Raw genomic sequence first — 19382 nt, forward strand, 5'->3', positions numbered from 1 at the left:
CTGTTGATGTCACAATACTATAAGGCGACACGATGTCATGAACTTCCATAACAAAACCACAGACAGCTGGATTGAGCAGCAGCAGCAGTGTGGTCAAATGAGGCCAACAATTGTGCAAAGCAGCCACCGCCACCACAGGAACGTATCACCGTTGAAAGAATGTTGTTTGGTCACATCAGATATTCAAATTTCAGGACAAATATTGAAACAGCAGAATATTAATTACATTGTGTGTGTTTTTTCTGGGGGTACTCAAGGATGTGCAATGCTGGCACCTTTTTTCTAGAAGAAAAGCACTGATTAGATCTTTGCTTTCGTTTAGGGAAAGGGAAGGAGCAAGGGAAATGACTGAAGCCCCGTTCCTTGCCCACCAGGATCCAACTCAGCTGCCCTTCTGGCTTCTGAGATGTCACCAAGCATTGTCTACGAGTTTCCATGCTCAGTCCCTCAGCCTTGAAACTTGATTCTTTCCATATTAACTAAGTAAGGAATTTTTAAAATATAAGCCTATCCAAGTGCCTACTTTTTGTGTCACTATAGATCAGAAATAGGAAACACACGGCTTCTCCAGGTGTTGCTGGACTACAACTCTGACCATTGGCCATGCTGGCTGGAGCTGATGGAAACTGGAGTCCAATATCTGGAGGGCCACAGGCTCCCCACCCCCTGCTCTAGATCAGTAGCTCCCTCAAAATGTGACTTCAAAGTGGTTTTTAGACCAAAGGAGGAAATAGGGCAACTACAATTTTGTAGTTCTCCAACTGATGATGTTCGACTCTAGCACCCGTCAGCTCCAGCCCACCTGGCCAACAAGAGTTGTGGTCCAAAGCATCTGGAAGGCACCAAGTTGGAGTAGAATCATAGCATTGCAGAGGAAGCCCAAGGGTCATCTAGTCCAACCCCCTACAACACAGGAATCTCAACTAAAGCATCCAAGAGTAGGTTGGTGAGCAATACCCAGAACTATGTGTATGCCATGACTTTACAGAAGCACACACAATGGTACCAAGAGCAAAATTCAGCTAAGGATTTCAATGTTTATTCATTTTTTAAAAGAGCATCTTCTATTCTCTATGACTAGATAGATGCAAGTGAAGAATGTGCCACACATAAAAGCCACAGCATTCCAGTGGTGCAAAGCAAGGCGTACGCCACAGAGCCCCATAACTTCCCATCATCAGCAAAGTCAGGATAAATGAAGCTAAATAGGTAGCTAATGTTGCAGAAGACAGAATCAGAATTCAAAATGACCTTAGAATCATAGAATCATAGAGTTGGAAGAGACCACAAGGGCCATCGAGTCCAACCCCCTGCCAAGCAGGAAACACCATCAGAGCACTCCTTGACAGATTGGAGAACTGAGCCCAGACGAACAAAATGAATTTCAAAAGGGACAAATGTCAGGTTCTACACTTGGGCAAGAAGAATCAGCTGCACAAATATAAGATGGGGGACACTTGGCTTGCCAGAAGTACATGTGAAAAAGATCTAGGGGTCTTGGTGGACCACAAGCTTAACATGAGTCAACAGTAAAAAAATCCTTCCAGTAGCACCTTTAAGACCAACTAAGTTAGTTCTTGGTATGAGCTTTCGTGTGCAAGCACACTTCTTCAGATACACACAGAAGTGTGCTTGCACACGAAAGCTCATACCAAGAACTAACTTAGTTGGTCTTAAAGGTGCTACTGGAAGGATTTTTTTATTTTGATTATGGCAGACCAACACGGCTACCTATCTGCAACATGAGTCAACAGTGTGATGCAGCAGGGAAAAAAGCTAATGCTATTCTAGGCTGCATCAACAGAAGTCTAGTGTTCAGGTCAAGGGAAATAGTCTGCCTTGATCAGACCACACCTGGAATACTGTGTCCAGTTGTGGGTGTCACAATTTGAGGATATTGACAACTGGAACATGTGCAAAGGAGGGAGATCACAATGATCAAGGGTCTGCAAACCAAGCCTTATGAGGAGCGGTTGAAGGAGCTGGGCATCTTTAGCCTGGAAAAGTGGAGACCGAGAGGAGATATATTTTTATATATCTTAAAGGCTGTCACATGGAAGAGGGAACAAACTTGTTTTCTCCTGTTGTGGAGGGCAGGACACAAACCAATGGCTTCAAGTTACAAGAAAGGAGATTCCGACTAAACATCAGGAAGAACTTTCCAGCAGTAAGAGCTCTTTGGCAGTGGAACAGACTCCCACAGGGGGTTGTTGACTCCCCTTCCTAGGAGGTTTCTAAGCAGAGGCTGCATGACCATCCATCATGGATACTTTAGTTGAGATTCCTGCATTGCAGGGTGTTGGGACTAGATCAGTGCTTTCCAAACTGTGTCGTGACACGTTAGTGTATCGGCTGCAGTGTGTAGCTGTGTCACACGAATGCTCCCTGTGCTCCACCTGGGACTGGAAAGGGGTTAGTTGAACCTCCGGTTTGCTAGTAAAACTGAATCACTGTGTCACGAAATGATGCTTGTCTAAAAGGTGTGTCACCAACATGAAAAGTTTGGAAAGCTCTGAACAAAATGATACTTGGGGTTCTTTCCAACTCTACAATTCTATGAAGAACTATCCAGAATCATGTAAAAATAGATACACGCAGCTCAAACTATATATATTGTAGAATTCAGCTTTCATTGGTAGAGAATTTGCTTGATTGGGCACAGAATTTTAAGATTTGGTTTTTTAAAGAAATGGCGTATACATGGTTTTTATTATAATCCCTTGAATTAACAGGTCCATCAAGGCCAGCAACAGCTCTAGGTCAAATCAGAACATCTGGAGTGTCGTTATAACAGTTTGACTGCCCCTTGCAAAATTACAATGCAATTCAGTTGCTAGCAAACAACAAATTGGTATCAGATATGTCTTTGCCTTGGAAAAAACCAAACCCCCTCCCCTGAACTGTATGCATAAGGACCCTGTTAGTAAATTGCGTCCATCCCTGACATATTTGTCAGCACTCATGCAAGATCCAGGATTTATGGGGTGGGGATGTGTGTGTAGAATAATGTTCAAGAGGCTTGGTGACGCTGGCCCAACCTTGGCACACCTTGACAGAAGGAATTCATGCGCATTCTCCCACCACCGTCCCAACCTGACCAACCTTCCCCTCCCACATGATCTGCCACAAGAATACTACTAGAGGATGGAAGTAACATATTTTAATTTCAATCACACACAAACACATATACACATGATATCAGGCTAGAAAAAAGCAAGATCTGAAGCCACACCTTAACAGGTGAGAGCTTGGCACAGGAGGAATCCTCCTGAACCCACCATGATTTTGGTCCTATAGAGTTTTAAAAGCAAATTAAGGTACAAGGGAGGAACAACATTCCTCCTTTTTTCTTCCCATCCCCAGCAATAAGAGATGCTGACTTCTTATTTTAAAAACAGGGTGTTGTTGCTCTACAGCTACAGTTGGAGGAACAATCTGCTATTAAGCACACAAAAATGCTATCCTACAGTCATCAGTAATACCCCAGTCCCTCAACACTTCCCCTTCCCAAACCCGCTAAACATTCTGTAGGATAAATAAAGGGCAGACAACAGTTAAGGCCTTTGGAGGGCAGAAAGGGGAGCAACGGAGGAAGGTTTTGAAAAAAACAGTGAGCCTTGGTGTCCAGCTTCTTTCTTCTGCTTTTACTGCTCATTAGGGTTTGGATTGGCATCCGGATACTTGGTGAGGTCAAAGGTCAGGACTTTGCTGATGACACAGTCTCCTTGCTGTGAGAGGAAAGGGAAAGTCATGTGACAGCTGCTCCTTTACTCTCATAGATCACCCCAACAGAGCAACCCTCCTGAGGGCAAACAGGCTCCCATGAGTCACTCTTGTCCTTGGACAAGGAGGGAGCAGGATTTTTAGGAGAAGGAGAGTGGGGAAACCAACTGTACGGCAGGTTATCTTAATCTTCTAATCCCACCCATCTTTCTTTTCAGAGGAGTATCTAGGGGTTGGTGAAACCATCCCCTGCTGGGGGCACAGGCCCAGACGGACTCCCTGCAAAAACCACCTATCAGACTATGAAGCATATGATTTTATGTGTGCAGCAACGTGCTGCTGCTATCATGGCAAAATCAAACACAGGAGAAGCTTTCTGCCCGTCTCACACTGCAGCACAAAGGTGTGTGAATTCTTTCACCCTTCCTCCTTGCCTCGTCCTCACTCTGGAAGCTTTGAGTACTTGGGTAGTGTAAAATGTAGTAATTTCTAAGGTGACTATTGCAGTAAAGTGATTTTTATTGGAACGGCCTCCCCACCCCAATACAGCCCCCTTGCCAAGGGTGCAAGGGATCCTAGGTACGCCTCTGTTTCTTTTTAAACTTTGTAATATTTCCAAGCATCCATTTGGTTATCACCCCCTCCATTTTTTGGTCATTTCTCTTCTGAAACAAAAAACTAAAGCAGATATGAGGTAATAAAAAACCAGCACCTCCGAGCACGTAAAAAGAGCGACCTTTCACTCGTCACTGAGCAACCGCAACCTGACTGTCCCCACAGACTTATGTCTGAAGTCTTCCCTCAAGGGCTTCTTTGCAGACTAGCACCCCCAGGCCCTGAAAGGAGGCGCCTGCCAGAGAATTTCCCCAAAAAGTGTTTGCCTCCTAAGCTGCTGCCTTTAATGGTGCCCCAAACACCCCCTTCTCTGGGCTAGAGCTGGGCGATTTTTCAACTTATTGTCTGAAACTGATACTACGTTCAGATTGCAATACCAGTTTCAGAGTTTTTGAGTTGGCAACATATCGCAGTCCCCCAGCCACTGCCAGAACAGTCCGCCTGTCTCTGCTGTGCTGGCAGCGGTGGTCAGGAGTAAGAGAGCGGCCGCTTGCTTGTGTGGAGGCAAACATGCAGACAGATGGACTTACTCAGCTGGGAGGCAGGAAGCTTTCTGCTCCGACCTGAGCAGTTTAAAGGAGCCCCTGAGACCCTCCAGCTTGCATGAGCCAGAGCAGTACTGGGCCTTGCTCAGCTGGGGGGTGAGAGCCTTCCCACCTCCCAGCTGAGCAGTTTGAGGAAGCCCCTGTGACCCTACCCTCCAGCTTGCGTGGAGCCAGAGTGGTACATTAAGGGGCTTGCTCAGCGGAAAGCCTGGGTGATGTGTCTGACTGCTTCTTCCTCCCCTAAGGTGGGGAAGAAGCGACCAGATACATTTCAGACATTGTGATATACAGTCATACCTCAGTAGCTGAACGCCTTGCAAGTCAAACGTTTTGGCTCCCAAACGCCGCAAACCCAGAAGTGAATGTTCCGGTTTGCGAACGTTCTCCGGAACCCGAACATCCAATGCAGGTTCCGTGGGTTCCAATTGGCTGCAGGAAGCTGCACCTTGGTTTCCAAATGTTTTGGAAGTCAAATGGACTTCCGGAATGGATTCTGTTCCGACTTCCAAGGTACAACTGTATCAGTATACCGCAGAATTTAAAAAGGTAAAGGTAAAGGGACCCCTGACCATTAGGTCCAGTCATGGACAACTCTGGGGTTGCAGCGCTCATCTCGCTTTATTGGCCGAGGGAGCCGGCGTACAGCTTCTGGGTTATGTGGCCAGCATGACTAAGCCGCTTCTGGTGAAACAGAGCAGTGCAAGGAAATGCCATTTACCTTCCCGCTGGAGAGGTACCTATTTATCTACTTGCACTCTGACGTACTTTCGAACTGCTAGGTTGGCAGGAGCTGGGACCGAGCAACGGGAGCTCACCATGTCGCGGGGATTCGAATCGCCAACCTTCTGATCGGCAAGCCTCTGTGGTTTAACCCACAGCGCCACCTGCATCCCTACCACAGAATTTAGCTGGTGATATATCCCAATCTGAAATCCATACATCGCCCAACCCTATTTCACCTTCCTTCATGGCAAGGTCACCTCATTTTGAGGCCTTCATATCTCTAGATTGTACAAGGTTTAAAAAGGAATGGATGTCAGAGGGGGGTACAAACACATTACTGTCATTAATACAGGCAGGCAGTGGACAGGTGTCAGCAGCACTGAAATATAATTCTCTGTTACACTTCCATACCTCAGGGTAGACACCAATGAGACTCTCGGCCTTGGTGTAGAATTCCTCCTTCAAGGAAATAACAATGGCCTGGAAGTTGCACGTAGATTGCTCCTTGATGTAATTGGCCACCTGTGGGGATGTCAGAGGGAGAAGGGTGAAAAGGAGAACTGATCAGCCCAACCCTCCCTTTGCTTTTCTTCAAATCTGATCCAGTAATGTCCAGCTGCCCCATCTGATTTAGCCTCCTACCAACCTTCCCAATGTTGGTGTTGTCCAAAGCAGCATCGATCTCATCCAAGACAAAAAATGGAGCAGGTTTGTAGCTGTGGATAAAGAGAGAGAGCCAGCAATATGAAGCCACCTTGTACAGAGATGGACCGCTGGTCCACCAAGACCAGCAGCTCTTCAGTGTCTCTGGCAGAGGCCTTTCCTACCCATTCACTGCAGATGCTGGAGAGAACATGGGACTGTGAACCTTTGCAGTGTGCAATGTCCCTCCCCGCCCCCTTAGTAAAGGCTGACCTTACCTGTGGATGGCAAAAAGTAGAGCTAAGGCTGCCACTGTCTTCTCCCCACCAGACAGGTTGTCCATGGGCCGGAAGCGCTTGCCAGGGGCTACACAATTGTAGTTTATGCCATCCAAGTAAGGCTCCTCTGGGTTCTCGGGGCCTAGGAAGGCCTAGAGAAAAAGGGATGAAGGGAGACAATCAGAAGTCTTCACACCAGTGGTCAATACCTCAGAACCATCTTTAATGGGGAAGGCCAGAGCTCAGGGGGTAGCGCACATGTTTTGCATTGAAAAACTCCCAGGTCAACCCCTGGCATCTCCAGGCAGGGCTAGGGAAAATTCCAGGCTTTCTGAAATCAGAGAGCCGCTGCCAGTCAGCGTTGACAGTGATGGATGAGATAAGTGGACTGATGATCTAATGTGCTGTAAGACAGCTGCTTAGATCAATTTCACAGTATGATGAAACAGAGCGAGACCCTATGAAAATAAAATTCTGTGAGGGAAAATGGAAAGATGGATGTATTAGGGCTTTGCTAGTCCAATACACCCAAGAGGGGTGGGTTGAGAGCTACCTCAGAGGCTTCTGGGCAACAACAGTATTGTGGAATTCAAACGAATTTGGATACTTCTAATATAACTCAGCAAGCCAAGAAACATGGCACATTATTAAAAATAATCAAATATAGTTGCAAAAAGCCACCACTGAGGAACTGGCTGACAACAGAGTCCATCATCTATTTAGGGGCAATGAGGGCTTTTTTAGGTCCCCCACTCCTCAGAAAGCAAGAAAGCAAGCAAGCAAGCAAGCAAGCAAGCAAGCAAGCAAGCAAGCAAGAAAGCAAGCAAACAAACAAACAAGTGTGCTCCTACAGCTGCTTTGACTGAGGCAGCATGCACAGTTCCCCCTGCAGCATGGAATACGCACACAGGAGCCTGACTCCACAAAGCATGGCACTAGAAGGCTCAAGCGAATGCCAGTTGGTACAATTTGTATGATGACAATATGGGACAGCATTTCAAAGCCCAACACATGAATAAATAGCATATTTTGCGTATGAATAAAAAGAACAGTAGCTAGGCTGTAATCAGTCTTCTGGGGTTTAGATTGATGTTTTAGAAGACAATTCTGTTTGCAACTAGAAAGCAAATTTGCATGAACACAATTTCTATAATCTGTTGGCAGTGAACTCTCAAAATCTGATTCCCATGGTTAATGGAATTTTGATTTCCAATTTGTAGTAAATTGGCTTCCATTTACAATAAAACAACCTTTGGTCGATCATGGGAGGAAAACACACACACTCTTTATAGGGTTCATCCAATTTTAAAGACATAGCACCCATAATAATCCCTAAAATATTTGAACATCATAGTATTTGTCTGTATGTATGGTACACTTCTGTGGAGATACATAAAAAGCGCTGAATGCAGCTCTAGGTGTTGAATTTGACTTCCTGCTCTATTTAAAATTGTTTGAAAAATGAGAAAAGATAGAACAGCAGGTTGCTAGCTCCCATGGGTCAGAAGATATGCTTGGATGTAAGTGGGTGCTGCCTGCTGAGATCTCTGAAGGCAGGGAATAGCTTATTGCCTCTCCACGTGAATAAAAAGCACAGAATAAATGGTGCTAAAGAGTAAATATTAGCAGGAAGGACAGTATAAAAATAAGAAACTGTGCAAATTTCCTCCATTTATCCAATTCATACCGGACGCAGAATTCAGCTTTGCTCAACTCAGAATTTAGGTTCCTTGGCTTTAATGTTTGTCAAAACATGGATCACACACAAGAACCGTTTATAACATTGTTAGCTGTCCATGGTAGGCCAGGGGTGTCCTCACCTGGGCACTGCTATTTCGTGACAGGGCTTTGTAGATCTCATCGATGTTGGTGGCCACTGACTCAAAGCAGGAGTTGAAGCGGTCAAAGCGCTCCTTTTTTATCTGTTCAAATGCCTGCTTGGCTTTCTTGGCACGTTTCCGGGCAGCCTCGAATTCTACCAGAGCAAAGGAAGAAGTGTAAGCATGGGTCTTCCCAGCCCTCCAGCAGAAGCCCTCGGCCCAGGTCCCCAGCACTCTAAAGAGAGGTCAGGAGGGGGGTCCAGTACCATCAGAGGTCTCCTGGAACTTGTCCCGCACACTCTCCAGCTTCTCCATTGCCTTCATATTAGGAGCAGCAATCCGCTGCAAAATGCTCTGCTGCTCATTCAGCTTCTGTTGCAGCTGGTTCATCTCCTGCTTGATCTCATCTTCAGCCTGGGAATCCTGTAGGCGGGAATGATGGGAGGCGGTTCAGGCAGCCAGAGACTCTAATAGTCATCATCCCCACCCCCCCACAAACCCAGAAATTTCCAGAGAACCCAGATGCATCTGCCTTAGTGATGCACCTATGCCACTACCCTCTCTAGCCAACCGAAGTCTGGGGTGAGAATCCTCAGGACCTTTGGGGCTAAATATATGGGAGAGAAAAGCCTTTCTAGCAAACTCTCTGCCATCATCACTGGGGCACAGTCCAATCAGGATCCCTTTCCCCTGCCCATTAACTCAATCTATGGCACGGACAATTGTTATGGCATATGCAGGAGCGATCCTTGAGAGGTCAGAGTACACAATCAACTCCAGATTCCAATTTTCTTAAAGACTTCTTTAAGAACAAAAGGGTCAGGTAAAGAGAAAGTCAGGTTGCAAAGTTAAAAGATAAAAAAAAAAAAAATTCTAAACAGAAGTTCCAAACTTACGTTTATGAGGCACACGGATCATCCATGGTTCAGCGGAGACAAAAGGGATGATGACATGTGGATGACAAAGAACATAGGGAAGACAGCCCCATTTTATCCCTGAAGAACCAGGGGAAGATTGACAAGTGGAGAACCCTCTATCAAGCAGAATCAGGAATGTAAAGGCCTAAAGGGATTGGGCACTGGCTGTCACCTACGTGAACCAGCCCATTCACTCAGATGCAACTTTGAAGATGCTGCTTTGAATTCCCCCATTACCAGTGCTGCCGATGTTATTTATGTGCACCTAGAATCTGGAATTCCTTCCTGAGAGCAACTCCCCAGGCTTCCTCATTAAGGGACTTGTGGAAGTACTTTAAAGCTTTTGGTTTACCTTTTTGTAGGGATCGGGGGAAGCTAACAAATAAACAATGTTCCAGCATTTTCTTACTCATTTTTAATTTATTACTGTTCATTCTGCCCTGCAGTTCTGTTATTATGCTGGTTTTAAATGCAGCTTTTATTTTGGATTGAAGCCACCTTGTAGATCATTTGACAGAATGACAGGGCATAAATATTTTAAATAAGTAAAAGAATATATAAGTGACCTGAACACATGTACATTTTTGCTTTGTGGACTTGCCACTAGCCTGGGGACAAAAGGCCACCTCCCCCCCCCCCCCAGCTATTCCCCAGGAAGAGCAGACCCAAGGGGAAGCTCACCTTCAGGTCCTCAGAGAGGTCACTGTAGTCAATCTCAATGAGAGCTTCTCGCGCATACATGTTGGAAGTCCTCTGTGAGCTGCTGGCTGCCTCCTCCCCCTGGGAGCCACCCTGCACCCGAATCAAAACAAAAGAGAACCATTTCACTCTCCTGCTTGGGCCTCATACCCACCCTCTGCTATACGTGGGAGACTCTGCTTACCTCCTCCTGACTGATATCATCCATGGTGCCTTTAGAGAGGGGCAGTTTGATGTCCTGCATCTTGCAGGCTTGCAGCAGATTGTGGCGGTCACTGCGCTTCTGCTCCAGCTTGGTCTCAATGGCTGTCACTTCCTTCTGCAAGTGAGTCATCTCCCTGAGAGCAAAAGTCAATATTGATAATATTTGGTATAAATATTAAATTGAATCAAATAAAAAAAGAAGAGAAATATAGAGACATTTTTGCCATCAACAGCTATCAACTATAACAGTTAAACAGAACCTTCCTGTCCAGAGGAAGTGGACCTCCAAGGACTAGATGCTAAGGACAACCCATAGGGGAGTTGTCCCAGAGGCTTCTGGCTGGCTGCCCCTAGGAGGAGGACGCTACTGCATTTGGTCAGATCTAGCACAGGATTCACCTCCAGCCATTTTACAAACTTCCCACCTTAGAGAAAGGGGAAAGGTTATCAAGCATCCCTCCACAGCCTCCCTTCCTACATTCCCTAGCCTCTGCCCCCAGAAGCCAAGACTCACTTGTTGGCCCCGCCCAGCTTCTTCCGAATCTCCTCCATCTCATGGTTCTTGTCGTTCACCTCAGATTTCTTGGCCAAGTGCTGGTTCTTCAGGTCCTGCAGCTGTGCCATGGTCTCATCAATGATCTTCATGTGCCGCTGTTCCTCCTTAAGTGGGGGGCAGAGAGAAACAGAGAGACTATGAGCTCGACCATAGACTCTACTGCCTTCTTCCCCACCTTCAAGCCACAGGTAACTGCCTGACCAAACCCTCCTAGCCACCACCGGCCCACCCTGGCACCTTCTTGAGTTTCTCTATCTCAGCTTCATCTTTCTTGACTGTCTGCTCCCACATGTGCACTTTGTCCTGATCCTCCTTCAGCTGGTTCTTCTCAAAGTCCAGCTGGATGCCCAGACGGGTCTTCTGGTTTTCAAACTCCAACCTGCAGAGGGACAGGGGTTAAAACTGGGTCTCAGATCCAAACCCATCCATGCATCCACACGGCTTCCGCATTCCTCAACCTGGGAGACTTCATGAGGGCACAAAGTTGGGCTGGTTACCTTTTCTTGGCAATCTCGTTCTGGCGTTTCACCTTCTCCTCCTCAAACTCCCTGATGTTCCTTACCCCAATCTCCCGGCAGAACTCCTCAAATACCTCATCTTCCACCTGGCAAAGATGGGAAGAAACTAAAGTGAGAGGAGCAGGATGAGATGGAGCAGAGTAGTTTTGAGTGGGTTTTTTAACACCAAATTTCCACTTTCAGGAAACTTTTTCCACATTGATTGGAATGCCACACAGCCTCTGTGTGATGATTCTGGGGCACACAGTCAAGGCAGCCTGTGCTGGAAAGGCTGACTGGGCTCCAATACTAGAAGCCTGCCTTATCCTAGGTCAGACTATTTGTTCATATTAGCCCACTACTGCCTATTCTGGCTGGCTGTGGCTTAGAAGTGGCTCTGCAGAGTCTGAGAGCCTACACAGCATTTGATACCTGGTCCTTTTGACTGAAGAGACCAGAGATTGAACTTGGAACCTCCTGTAGGCAATGCATGTGGTCTACTACAGTTATGGCCAATCCCCACATTAGCCAACAGTGCACCCTAAAACACATCTGAACGCCACTGCCCAGTTTGTGCTTTGCAAAAGATCTGTATTGGTGGGCAGGCTAGCTTTTTGTCATCCATGAATAAGGAATCCAGATAAATTTCTTAGACCCAGAGTTTTTTATTACCAGGCATACCTGTGTTCCACTTTCTGAGTTCCTGGAACACAGCTTCAAAGCCACCAGAATGTCAAGACCAGGTCACCTACCTCACTCTTTTCCCAACACCTAACATTGCTGTAGCCTTCTGATAACCCCCCTTTCTCAGACTTTTCTGTCCTGCCCCTTTCAGGCTAGTTCCCATTCTGGAACCTCCCTTTCAGCTAGCTCAGCCTAGTATAGGAGTAGGAGTAGTACGACTCATGCAACACATTGGCAACTAATATACACACAATAATTACCAAAGTAATTATACATTCTATAGCAATCTTCTAAGAAAAATACAAAACCTTGTGCAAAGCCACAGATACTTGCGAACTACCCAATCTAAGATGAACTTATGTTTGATTTCAATGGATTTTTCAAAAGCTTAACTCAGTCTTTTGTTGATATGTATATTGATATTCAATTTCATAGAGAATACTATTTCTTGGCTTAAGCTTAAGAGACTGATTTGGGAGTGTTAACTAGTGACTCCTGTAATGCACTCTACATGGAGCTCCCCTTAAAAATGGTCCGGAAGCTGCAGCTGATGTAAAATGTGGCTCTCAGCCTTTTAAGCAGGGCAATAAGGTGAGACTGTGTCATTGGTCGTAAAAGCAACACTCACCACCTTTGAGCCAACAAGCCCATTCCAAGGTATTGCCCTATTAGTCTTGAAATCCAAGCACTGTGCTTTAAGATATGCAGGAAGCCCCTGCTGGTGGCATCACAAATGAGTACAGCTCATGAGACAGTGACCCAAAACAGCATTCTCTGCGGACACCACCTCCCTCAGATAAGGGCATTTGTCCCCCATGTTGTATTTAGGCAAGAGCTGAAGATTTTTTCTTTGCTGAGGCATTTGGAAACTGGATGTTGTTTGAGATTCAGCAGCTTCTTGTGGAGATGATTTTTATATTGCTTAGATATGTAGTTGTTCAGCAGACATTGACCTTGTGCTCCCCAGATGTTTTGGGACTACAAATCTTATCAGTGCAGCCTGCAGGTGCACTATGTTGACAAAGACCGCTGCAGATACATTAGTCATTGTATAGATTTTCCTTAAGAAGTTCCACAACCACCTTAGGCTCTTTGGGGATTGAGGGTAGGATAGAGATATATAATAATAATTTATAATAAAAGTAATAGTAGTAATAATAATAATAATAATAAATACATAAATAAATAAAAGTAACAAGCATTAACAACTTTGTCTTGATCCATCATACCTGGTTCATCTTCTCCTTGAGCTCCTTCATCTCACGCTCCCTCCCCTGGATGATGCGTTTGATGTCATTGATGCGGGGCCCGAAGTTGGCCAATTCACTTTCCAGCTTGGACTTTTCCTGTTGGGTATAGCATTCTATTAGGCATATAATTCAGAAGGAACTGAGGGACTGATGGTAGGAATCTCTCTCAAGCAAACTGATCATGGCAAGACTGGGGCTTCAGAGTTTACATCCAGTAGAGGGGTGAACTTGCATGCCCAACCTTGGTAGTCTTTGATGGTTGCCCAGGACAGCCCTCCAAATGAACATTCCCAAGCATCTTCTGCTGCACCTGCTGCTTTAGCTCTAAGGCAAGAGGTAGCATCCCCTACAAAACTCAGAGAGCTACCTTGGAGGCCTGAAGGATGCATGGTCCCAGCAAGCCATCATACCTGGAGATTGAGAGCAAGATGACGGGTCTTGGTTTGCTCCAAGTCACTCTGGGAGTATTTCAGACGCATTTGCAAGCCATGGGCCTGGGACTGGACTTGGCGCAGCTCTGCCTCCTTCCGCTTGGCTTTCATTTGCTCCTGGAAATGAGAAAAGGAGATGTAGGGGGAGTTGGGTGCAAAAAGAAAAATGGAATGAGAAAACAAGTTTGTTGTTATGCTGCAGCCAATGTGAAGCAGCTAAATTCCAGGAATAAATTCATAAGGCGTAAAGGAGGAGCCCCAATGCTGTCTCAGAAAGCTGAAAACAACTCCCCGACAGGTAGCTAGACCCAGTCCCCTGAAAAGATGCATTTATGCACTGCGTGAACAGTGTAATTTCAAGCAAAAATGATGGTGCCCTGTAACACAAGAAGAAGAAAAAAAGCGTTTGCTGAGGCATGTTTCTCTGTAGACAAGTGTCTATTTCATCAACTGCATCTGAAAGCTAGTTAGTATTTATTGTACCACTGCTCTTCAGTTTTGCTAAAATATACCAAGTACAGCTGCTCCTCTGGAATGTGTCCACTTCAATCATTTTGGTGAACAAGTCTCATGATGGATACACCTGGAACCAAGTTATGCATGTGTGGCACATATACACAGAATAGCTTTTCATCCCTAGTAAAGCTATCACTATTTGTTTGGGAAATCTTTTTTTTAAACGTAAACTTGACGGCGCAATGGCACCCCCTAGCTAAGGACTGAAGGAATCAATTTAAGTCAGTTATTCCCAAAAATGCCTGATTATCCCAAAAATGCTTGATGATCTGAGCAATGGGGACAGTCCACCAGCATAGGAAAAACAGTAATACAAATTGTGTAACTAAGGTGTCCATTGGGGGAGTAATTGCAGACAAAATATACTGAACACACATGCTTGCGGCTTCCGGTTCCGGTTTGCCTTAATGGATGCCACTCCCACATTAGTGGAGATCGTTAGCGAAGCATAAACAAGGATCATTTGAAGGTAACTGTCCTTGCAAACTCCCCCCCCAGCACCGGGGGGGGGGGAGTGAGCTTCACTTGCAGATCGCCTTCATACCTGCTTCTCCCTGGATTCCATGGCGGAGGAGGCAGGAGGAGCTGAGTGCCAAAGTACTTTGCTTATCAGTATAACCCTTCAACACAGCAATTAAGGTGCAAAGATTATTCTGTTTATTAGAGTAGAATTTGAACTAATTTACAGACACGTGCTGGGATAGATGGGACAAGATTATCACCTGCTAAAATGAAATGGCTACAAAGACATAGAGATCTGAAATAGAAAGAAAAATTTCTTTCATTGTAAACAACGGTATGGGGGGGGGGAGCCTTTACCCTTTTTATATACATCTTGTTAGCTACATAAATGATTTGGCAAACCCACCCCGATTGTTAAAAAATTAATGGAAGGCAGGAGAAGATTAAAGAAAATGGGAGTTTGTCAATGGAAGACAATGCAAAATAGAACTACATGAAATGGGTATGGATTTGAACCATTCGGAAGGATTTATTTTTCATTGTATCGCTGCCTTAGAGGGGTCTTTGAAGGCTTGCCAGGCTTTGGTGGGCCACCAGATCGTTATTGTGAAAAGATGAAAGGAGAGAGAAACCAGAGGCTTGTCGAAGCATTGCCAGACTATCTCTATTCTTGTAACGAAATAAATATGGCATATGACAGAATTGCAATAACAGCCTTGCTTTTTGAGACAAAGGGGGAGAGAGAGACTAGAAGTGGCTGAGCGGTGCAGGTCATGAAGGACATTAAGAAGAAACAATATGGACAAAATAAATTGATATAAATATAAAACAAACTTCATGCACAGGTACTATTAAGGATTACAGAACTTTTCTTGCAGGAATATAAATCACTAAATGTTTTAATACGAATACTAAATGTTTTAATATAAATGTTAAAAACGTTGTAGCTGTGGGTAAGGGATTGTGATTAAGATTGAATGGAATTGGATTAAACAAACCTTCGGAAGCAGAATGAAAACAAAAATGCCGTACCCTGAAATCTAGCACACAGGAGTAAAAACAATATGATTATGTAATTGGCTGTTTAATTATATTTGAATTGGAATTGTGAATTGGCACTGATACAATATGGCATATATTGGATTTTTTGTAATTGAAAATTAATAAAAATTATTTAACTGAACACACACAATTGCGAAGAGCTAGTGGCCCAGTTTGCGTGCAATGATAAAACGTAGTTTCATGTAGTTTCATCTGAGTTACAGCTCAAGTGCTTCCACCTTTCCTACTCCAGTACGGCCAAATGGAGAATGGAAGCTTCCACTTTTGTTTTAGATTAACCATAGTTTGTATCATTACTTTGAACTAAACTGCATTACTTACAAACTAAACTTTGTAAATTGGTTTTGAAATTGGCTTGTTTCCACTTGGTTGGATGAGACTAACCATACTTTCCCCAGGTTTGGATGTCAAGATAAGCAGTGGTTAATGTAAAAGAAGCAAAAGCTTCTGAACTCCTTGCAGTCATAATGGGGGCGGCAGCAGGGAGAGCATATGAGTCTGATGCTCACTGTGACTCGTCCTTGTAATGCTAAACGTTATATCACATGCAAATGCAGCCAGTGATGCACATGCAGTATACCGTATTTTTCGTCCCATAGGACGCTCCGTCCCATAGGACGCACCTAGTTTTTTTTTTGGGGGGGGGAAATAAAGGGGGGGGGAAATTCCTTTATTTCCCCCCCCAAAACCAGGTCGGGGAACAGCAGGATGGCGGCGCTGCGCCTCCCTGCTGTCCCCCGAGCTTGTGGGGCTGGCCGATGTCTGCCTGAAGCGCGGGGCGCTCTGCTTCAGCGCGCCCAGCGCTCCTTGCAGCAGGCTGCTATCCGCAGCGCAGGGAGCCCTGCGGGAACTCCCGCGGGCTCCCCAGGCTTGCTGATAGCTGCCTGGAGAGCGAGAGGGGTCAGTGCGCACCGACCCCTCTTGCTCCCCAAGCTTCAGCGAAAGCCTGTATTCACCCCATAGGACGCACACAGATTTCCCCTTCATTTTTGGAGGGGAAAAAGTGTGTCCTATAGGGCGAAAAATACGGTAATCCTAAGCCTGTTTTCACAGAAGTCCCCAATGAGTTTGGTGGGACTTACTTTTTAGGAAGGGTATTGAGGAAGACAGCCTAAGAGGTGGTAATCATCTGCCTGCGTTGCACCACTTCAAACTACAACTGGGAATTTATACAACTGAATACTTTTACAGACAGAAAACAACCTTCCATAGCCTAGACTGCACTTTTATGTGCTAGTTTTATAAATTCAGGGAGCCATTTTTATAGAGAGGAACATTCAACCATTTTCAATTCCTGTCTGAAAGTCTCTTTCCAAACCATAAACTCTTGTCAGGCTCTGAGAGAAAGTAAGGAACAAGGAAGTACTCACTGCCTTGACTGTCACTTCTCCCAGTCTTGAAAATTACTGCTTTTAAAGTGTTCAGTGGTTTGATGTATCTCCATGAAAAGTTAACAAGTATTTTAACTGGAATTTTAGCTTACACTGTATATTTTAACTGTTGATTTTATTTGTACTTTAATTTTCTTGAAACTTGATTTTAACTTTGCTTTTTGCTGACAATTTTAATATGTATTTTGTATTCTTTGTAAACAGCTTAGAGGTCTTATTTACAATTAAGTGGTATATAAATCCTGTTAAAAATATAAACAAGTTAAATACTGCCAGATTATCCACATTTGGGGAGAGGCATTCATGGAAAGCCAGTAAATCCAACAAAACCAGAAACAAGAAGGAGCTTTAGGAAGGATTTCTGGTGAGCAACATAAGGAAAGCTTGTGTTAAGCACAACCCCTTCAGCCAAAATGACGCCTCTTGTCTTGTTCTCCTCAACATCCCACTCTTGCCTGGCAAAACACCCCATTACTTCTCACCTTGTTCTTCCATCAGTCAGCTCAATCTCTATCTGAACTGCTATGAGTTCTGATGGAGACCAAATCCCTGAGATTGGATAGGTACCCTGTAATTATGTGTGTAGGACTGTAGTGTCCCCTTTTTTTGGTGTTGTGCTCCCTATTCCTGTTAGACCCCCTGAGCATCCCAAATGAGCCCTGGCGCATTTTTAGCTTGGGACCTTCAATGATGCCCCAAATTCTTCCCAGTCAACATTTCTCTATTGATGCTATCTAGAGCTTGTAGCAGAACTTGGCAACTAAAAGCCATTCCAACCTTTAGCTCCTCTGTCAGCCTCTCTTTCTTCTCTTTCAGCTTGTCCACAGCCTTTTCATCCCAGCGCCTGGCCTTGGCTTTCAGGTCACTGGCACCTCCTGAGATCACCCCAGACTTCTGGAAGAGGGTCCCATCCAGGGCTACAGTCTGGAAAAGGACGAAGAAGGGAACACAGCAAGTCACGCCAAGAAGAAGCAGCCACCTCAGGTCTTGGCTATCAGTCACCCACAGCTAGTGATGGCTACAGTAACAATATGCTACAGTACACAATATGCAGAAGGAAGCAGCACGTTTTGAGTTACAGCAAAGACAGGGCCAAGGGTGTTCTGCAGTTCTGTGCAAACACCAAACTGGGAACTGAGTGCACAATTTAGCATCCTGAAAAATCTCATCTTTAAATTTTCATTAAAAGTATCTAGCCCTCCTGGCTGTAAAGACAGTTGTGAATGAACAAGCTTTGGTAAACTTTCCAAAACCAAAGATGAGACCAGAGGAAGCTTTTCATTAACAAGAAGCTGGGGCTTTGGTGTCCTTTTAAAAAAAGCAGAAACCAAATAAAGGAAATACCAGCACGTTTTCTTAGTCTGTAATACATCTATGCAGTTAACAGAAATTCAAGGTTCCTTGCTGTAGAATCTTGACTGGGACTGTGTTTGTAGTTCTGGAGGAGGCTGAGAGGCAAGAAACTTAAGAGTGGCTCGCAAGATTTCTCAGACCTTGTGACGCTGGTGCCCTCCAAAGGCAATGCGACGGGCATCCTCCACATTGTCACACACAAGGGCATTCCCGCAAGCATACTGCAGGGCCTTCTTGATGTGAGGCGGCTCGTAGCGAATCACGTCAATCACCAACTTGGCTCCCTTCAGCTCCCGGAGCTTCTCGTCTGTCGGTTTCACCTGCAATATATAGGCGTTTTGGCTCAGGGGGAAGGCAGAGATGCACAGTGACAAGCTTATGTCAGTCTGCAGATCACTCAAAGTTACTCCAGCCACTGAAGTGGAGGCAGTCCTTCCCCATCACCTTTATAACTTTACATGTATACCTTTGTTTTAAAAGCAGCTTATTGTTGAAGCCAGGTGGCTACATGGGAAGGAGCAAAAGGGGGGGAAACTGAGTCCCTTGGGCAAGAGCTCAGAATCAGTCTGAGGGAGCTACCTTTAGAAAGTGTTGGGAGCTGAACAGGTGGCAGGGTAGGAAAAAAGATACCACCTGATCATCGGCAGGCTAGCACAAACATGGAGATTTATCGATCTCTGCAGTAATCCACCATCATGCCCAGGCCTTGTTAGGCCTCACCTCAAGGTAGTCAAGGGGCAGGAAGGTCTCAGGCTCTCCTCGCTGCTCCTTAATGTACTGGATACAGTCCCGGCCAGTCTTCTCTGAATCAACGATGATGGCATCCATGTTCTTGCCCAGGACCTTGGTGACAGCGATCTGGTATTTCTTCTGGGTCGGCTGGCAGAGGTCAATTAGGCGCCCGTACTGTGGGAAACAAGGAAATGGAATGAGGCAAGGAGGGGCCCTGGCCTCCAGTTCTACCCCACCCACCCTCTGCCATATACCCTTGGCTCTGCCTTGAGGAGCTTGCTA

The 19382-nt window shown here is 45.3% G+C and overlaps 1 protein-coding gene and 1 long non-coding RNA gene across 2 annotated transcripts in view; one reads left to right on the forward strand and one right to left on the reverse strand.

Annotated features, from left to right (window-relative positions):
* On the forward strand, positions 1-6011 carry LOC308466530. Its single transcript, XR_013980864.1, has 3 exons — positions 1-229; positions 323-483; positions 3942-6011. It is a non-coding gene; the product is annotated as an uncharacterized lncRNA (long non-coding RNA).
* Positions 3146-19382, reverse strand: part of SMC1A (structural maintenance of chromosomes 1A) — a 28537-nt gene continuing 12300 nt past the window's right edge. Inside the window, exons 10-25 of the mRNA XM_080987309.1 lie at positions 19089-19274; positions 18509-18688; positions 17793-17939; positions 13564-13701; positions 13133-13249; positions 11220-11326; positions 10960-11101; positions 10681-10826; positions 10147-10300; positions 9945-10055; positions 8613-8760; positions 8347-8501; positions 6527-6678; positions 6253-6322; positions 6018-6128; positions 3146-3728 (exon numbers count right to left, since the gene is read on the reverse strand). Of these exons, the coding sequence (XP_080843435.1) occupies positions 3645-3728; positions 6018-6128; positions 6253-6322; positions 6527-6678; positions 8347-8501; positions 8613-8760; positions 9945-10055; positions 10147-10300; positions 10681-10826; positions 10960-11101; positions 11220-11326; positions 13133-13249; positions 13564-13701; positions 17793-17939; positions 18509-18688; positions 19089-19274 (2148 nt within the window). The 3' untranslated portion in view covers positions 3146-3644. The remainder of the gene's footprint in view (positions 3729-6017; positions 6129-6252; positions 6323-6526; positions 6679-8346; positions 8502-8612; positions 8761-9944; positions 10056-10146; positions 10301-10680; positions 10827-10959; positions 11102-11219; positions 11327-13132; positions 13250-13563; positions 13702-17792; positions 17940-18508; positions 18689-19088; positions 19275-19382) is intronic.

The sequence above is a fragment of the Podarcis pityusensis genome (assembly GCF_964106645.2).
Source record: "Podarcis pityusensis genome assembly, chromosome: 17".
NCBI lineage: Eukaryota > Metazoa > Chordata > Lepidosauria > Squamata > Lacertidae > Podarcis > Podarcis pityusensis.